General features: G+C 36.8%; 2 protein-coding genes across 2 annotated transcripts; both read left to right on the top strand.

Moving 5' to 3' along the window:
• The first annotated feature begins 490 nt into the window (after positions 1-490).
• Positions 491-2,171, top strand: LOC120207381 (plant intracellular Ras-group-related LRR protein 3-like). Its single transcript, XM_039206848.1, has 4 exons — positions 491-1,207; positions 1,544-1,780; positions 1,874-1,982; positions 2,116-2,171. Exons 1-3 carry the CDS (start codon positions 635-637, stop codon positions 1,895-1,897), a joined length of 834 nt encoding a protein of 277 aa, XP_039062779.1. The 5' UTR covers positions 491-634; the 3' UTR covers positions 1,898-1,982; positions 2,116-2,171.
• Positions 2,172-2,855: 684 nt separating this feature from the next.
• On the top strand, positions 2,856-3,929 carry LOC120207384. Its single transcript, XM_039206850.1, has 2 exons — positions 2,856-2,941; positions 3,581-3,929. Exons 1-2 carry the CDS (start codon positions 2,856-2,858, stop codon positions 3,927-3,929), a joined length of 435 nt encoding a protein of 144 aa, XP_039062781.1.
• Positions 3,930-5,459: the final 1,530 nt, after the last annotated feature.

Here is a 5,459-nt window from a genome sequence, read left to right as displayed (position 1 = left end):
TTACCCTTAAGGAAACTCACTATCCAATCCAGCACACCATTCCACGGTTTAACAACCCACCCCTGAGCACACAATCGCAAAGTATCAACCCACAAGCAATTAGCAAATAAACAAGCAGCGAAAAGATGATCCCTGGTCTTCATAACATTATTGCACACGTTATCTATGGGGATATCCCATCGCAACAACCTATCTTTAGTAGGCAGTCTACTAAGAATGGCTATCCAATCCACAACACTATGCTTAGGAATATGACCAGAAAACCAAATCTACCAGTGCCAAGAAACCTTAAGTCTCTTTGGCCTGGTTTCCTCCCAAATCCTCTTAGTTCTGAGGCCACTGCCAAGACTACTGGGTCAATTTTACCCAAGCCCAAACTACCATATCCTGTTAATGAAAGAAGAAGACAAGCCCCAAATGAGAGAGAGAGAGGTCCATCAAACAACAGGGCAGGATGTGAACAAAGGAAACCGCTAAACCAGGTCAAGCAATACAGCACACGACGAGGTAAACAACATTTGGCATTCACCACCGCCAGACACGGTGCTCATCAGCAGTTAGTCGTCATCCTTACCTGTCGATGCTCCCCCAAATTCCGTTTTCTCCATCTCGTCTTTCTTGAAGACGGCTTTTGATGGATCCCACTCTTTCAAAGTTTCCGATTCTCTCTTACATCTGCTCCCAACAAGACCCCTACAATTACCCATCGCTCCCTCGCGACATCTCCATCGACTTATTCACCCGTTTCCCCCGTCTATACGACCCGGCAATCCTTTCTTCACTTTCCCAATCCATCCCTTCCACCGTCACCCAAACCCACTCCCTCCTACGCTCCCTTGGGCCCCGACCCGACCCATCTGCAGTCTCCGCTGCCCGTTCCAAGATTATCCAGATTCAAGAAACCCAATCTTCCTCACAGGAGGCCGAGATATTTAAGTCCGTGATCAGGTTGGAAGCGTTGCACGAGGATTACGAGAGACAGTTGACCGAGTTGGAGGAGAATTTGGGTCGTCTCTACCGTTCAGCTGTGGAACAAATGAGAGGTGAAATTGAAGTGAATGAGGAGGTCGTGAGGATTCTGGAAGAAGCTGAAACTGGGGTCGTTGAAAGAGTTGAGCTCTCTGGAAGGGGGCTGAGGCTTTTGCCTGAGGCCTTTGGTAAACTTCATGGATTGGTTCATCTCAATCTTTCCAGCAACCAGATAGAGGTATTACATGCTTCAATTCTTCTGTTTATCAAATTGATTTAAAATTGCTTTATTTCCTGTTGGAAATATATTTCGTTTTTCATGAATCATGACTCTCTTTTGCGCAATGCGCTGCTTCTTTATGTTAGATAAGGTCTTCACTAGTCACTACTTTATATATGTTATTGTTAATTGTAACTGTTCACAATATAGGTAGTTTTGCTTCATTCATTTTTTTTTGAAGTGATGATGATAAGGATTTGTTATTGTGTGTGTAACAATGATGAATCTTTGGTTTTGGGTCTGTAGAATTCATCTTTTTGGTAAGTGTTGTTTTGCTTGGTGTATGAGAACCAGGTCATTCCTGATTCAATAGGAGGTCTAAAGAAACTTGAGGAGCTTGATGCATCCTCCAACCAATTGCAATATCTGCCTGACTCCATTGGTTTGTTGCTTAATCTGAGGATCCTCAATGTCTCGGGAAACAAGCTAAATGCTCTCCCTGAAAGCATAGCTCGATGCAGGTATCACGGGTGTTTTTTCTTTTTCCACTCTTGTGCTGGTTTTGTTCTCCACTTATTGCTTTTGTGTGAAATAAACAAAGCGTCCTAGATAAAAGGTTCTACCTCGTTTGAGAACCCTAAAGTGCCTCCTTGACCGTTAAAAACTGTTTTCATTTTAAGCAAATTAAACCCGAAACCATTACGATGAAAAAGAACTGTAAATTCTATCTAAACATCTGTATTCCTACCACAGACAGATCTTATGTTTCTCTGTGATAGAAGTTCAGCCTTTCTCTTGACATCTGTATTTCTACAACAAACAGATCTTATGTTTCTCTGTGATAGAAGTTCAACCTTTCTCTTACTCTTGTTCTAGATTGAAGAACAAAGTTTCATAGTCAATAATATCATTTCTTTTGGTTTCTTATTGAAAGAATTTGGGTCCTGTTGCATCTACATAACAACAAGTTCATGGAAAATTTGGGCCCTCTATCCGTACACACAAATACAGTCATATACTAAGGAAGTACCTGGGGCCTTAGAGCCTACCCAAGGAATACCTTAGGTCCGTAAAGAATTACCAGTTTGTCAGAGCTGAACATTCATACTCCAAAATCCTACTCGGTTCATACAGTAATCAATAGATTCCATGATTCATAAATCAAGAATGATTATATTTCCAGTGAAAACATGTAACTAGAGAACACATATCAGGTCGTCATAGTTCATAAATAGTAATTCAATATATCAGTAAATCAAAATATCGAACAGCTAAAAGATTCAGTAAAATAATAACTTCAGTAAATCACATTTCAGGACATATAAAATAATCATATATTACATATGGAACACACTAGAATATCCAATTATTCTTCAGAGGTACTTGGTATTTATTAGGTAGGGACCCACGAAAATTTTGTAATTTTTTAAAATTTCATAAATGAGATCCCTATTAAAAAGGTTTGATAGCTAACGAATTAATCAGTCATTCATAAAGCGATACATCAGGATCATTTAGTGTTTAGATATATCTGAAGGGTATTTAAGAATTGTTGTATCAGAATTTACTTAAGATTCAAATATTCCAGGGGTGATTCCGTCAATCATATTTATAAGAGCATTATATTCATTTGATTCTTGAGAAATTTGATAAATCAGTTTAAAAAATGTATGAAGTGATTTATAGAATTTCAGATTTCAAACATCTTAACATGTTTCCAATTCCACTCGCATTGTACAAATCCCAACAAAGGCAATACTTATCAAGTATGTAGGTAAAGAAAACTTCACAAATGTTCATTTCTTAAAGCTGACTGCACTGTGGTATCGAATTGATCACATTCATAACCATTTTTGGACTAATCATGAGGATACAAATAGGTATTTAAGCGGTATTTAATTACTTTATAACAATATTAGGGATGATCGACCTACTTAGGTCGTACTCTATAAACCTCAAGTGCATTACCACATTTAAAGCTTCACCGATATCTTCAGAATTTATCTAAGACATTTGCTCAATCCAAGTCATGAGGGTATTTAGGTCATTTTGGTATTCAATGTTGATTTATTCATTTTGGAGCTTGAGGGTATTTAGTCATTCCAAGGCTTGGAGTTACTTTGGGTTAGTTGCACTTCAAGGGTATATTGGTCATTTCTTTCAGTCTAATCTTTCCATTTAATTTAATTTTTCGAATAATTCAAACTTAAATAGTACTTCCGATGTTTTAGCTTTTAGGTATTTGCTGATAAATCAACAATTCTAGGTTTTGTACCTTCTCGAATGTTAAGATCTTATTATTAGTTACTTTTCGAACATATTAGGAATTTAACAGGTGAATCAGTAGTTTATCGGATTAAATACGAATTCTCATGGTACTTTCACTATCAGGTGTATCACTTCCGATGAGGATATCGCGAATCTCGTCGAGGAATACGACCGTGTTGCATCGCCGCCGTCTTCTTTAAAGATCAGAGCCTTCCTTTCGCCGCTGAAACCGGCCAGAAAATCGATTTGTTCGCCGCCAAAGCCGCCCAGAAAATCGATTTCTTCGCCGCCTTCGTCATCGACTTCGTCTTCATCCAGTCCCAGATATTCCTGCATACGTCAGATCCCGAGGACTCCCGTAGCCTTCCCTCTTTGCTCTAATAAATCGGCGGGGAAGATGATTCCTTGCTACGGTTACCATGGCCAACCTAGTCACATTTACCTTGTTCACAGCGGGAATTACAGGCAATAGCAGAAGATGGAAGGATCATGTGATTTATTAGCCAGTTATGATCCTCAGCGAAGAACAATTAATGCTCAATACTACCCATAGAAGAAGCAAAATAACTTAAAACCATATATGATGTTTGTATCTGAAAATGCATATCCCTTAAGAAGAACTGGTTTTGATTAATGAGTAGCCATTAATGAATTCTCAGCTCCTATATTCGTTTTCCATCATCTCCCAAGTTTTTCTCCTCTGGGAATGTTTTTGTTTGTCGAGTTCCACTGAACTTCAATTTCTCTCAGCTTCCCACAATAACAATTCTACCCTTCTGCTCAATCTCCATTCGCGCTTAATCATCAAAGCAGGTTCCAGAATTCTCTTGCCATCTCCTTCTTCTTATCCTCGACATCGTTAAGTTCAACACGTGTGGTCCACGCGTGTAATATTTTCGCGGGCATTATCATCCTTTTCTTCATTTTTATTTCTTGTTCTGATCTTTTGCCTTTAATAGAATATTACGTTTGTGTGCTTTATCATAATGGTGTTTGATGGATTTTTTTATTCGATTTTCGCAGGTCAATGAATTAAGGACTTAAAACACCAAACAAGCTTCGAACGATTGGAGTTGTAGCATCAATGGGTAGGTTGCTTTTACTTTATAATGAAGTCCTACATTTATTAACCAAGAATCGATTCATAAAATTTAATTTAATTTAAATTAATTAAATAAATTTATGAATATTGTATCTATGAGATGACGAAGCAAAGTATTTGCAGAACCAGATAAATATGGTCTCTGGGTGGGAATATCTATGAGATAACTCCTGATGAGTGGAGACCTTCAATCGATTATGAGCAGATTCGATCCAATTAGTTGCAAAACGGCAAAAGCAGCAGCACCGAAGCAATGGTTGTTTCCAGTAGCAAACAACCCCAGTAGCAATTGGGACCATTGGAAGAATCAGATGACTCACCACTCTGATTTCTTAAACAATCGCCCTAAAAACCGTCTCATTTCGACAGCTGGTATTTATTTTTAACTAATAAAAAAGAAAAATATGAGGAAAATACGAATCCCAACTCGAATTACTTGGATATTATTTACGAGTGACTGTATTGATGAATCGAAGCCAAGGTCTCCACTCATTCAGCTGGGAATATACAAATATTGAAATTGGATTAAGAAAATCCAAATGGGTTAGATGTTTATGTGGGAATTGTTTAAATTAGTAAAATTATATTTTTGATTCTTAATATTTATACATTCAATCAATTTAGACTTAATTTTTTAATTTTAGTTTAGGTGGTTGTAATTGATTTTTTAGAAATTTAATTATGTAAAATGAATTACTGAAATTTGAATTCTGGAAATGAATTACATTTTTGGAAAATGTTTTCAGAAAAATATTTTTTGCAAATTGAAAAATATTTTTCTGAAAAACATCTGGAAAATTTTTTATGATGTTTGGAAGATGTTGTTTAAACATTTTTTTTCCACTAGTTAATAAATTTTTTAAAAATTATTTATTAAAAATATTAAATATAATAAATAAT

This window comes from Hibiscus syriacus, unplaced genomic scaffold, assembly GCF_006381635.1.
Source record: "Hibiscus syriacus cultivar Baekdansim isolate YM2019G1 unplaced genomic scaffold, ASM638163v2 tig00014682_pilon, whole genome shotgun sequence".
Taxonomy (NCBI): Eukaryota; Viridiplantae; Streptophyta; class Magnoliopsida; order Malvales; family Malvaceae; genus Hibiscus; species Hibiscus syriacus.
Note: the sequence above shows the minus strand (reverse complement) of the source record. Positions and strands in the feature narration are given on the sequence as shown.

Excerpts from the sequence above, each read along its gene's own strand:
- LOC120207384 (XM_039206850.1), top strand. The coding sequence starts at position 2,856 with ATGTATGAAGTGATTTATAGAATTTCAGATTTCAAACATCTTAACATG. Across the intron at positions 2,942-3,580 it reads TTGTACAAATCCCAACAAAG|GTGTATCACTTCCGATGAGG; the intron begins GCAATACTTATC and ends TTTCACTATCAG.
- LOC120207381 (XM_039206848.1), top strand. The coding sequence starts at position 635 with ATGGATCCCACTCTTTCAAAGTTTCCGATTCTCTCTTACATCTGCTCC. Across the intron at positions 1,208-1,543 it reads TTTCCAGCAACCAGATAGAG|GTCATTCCTGATTCAATAGG; the intron begins GTATTACATGCT and ends TATGAGAACCAG. Across the intron at positions 1,781-1,873 it reads ACTTATTGCTTTTGTGTGAA|TTAAACCCGAAACCATTACG; the intron begins ATAAACAAAGCG and ends ATTTTAAGCAAA.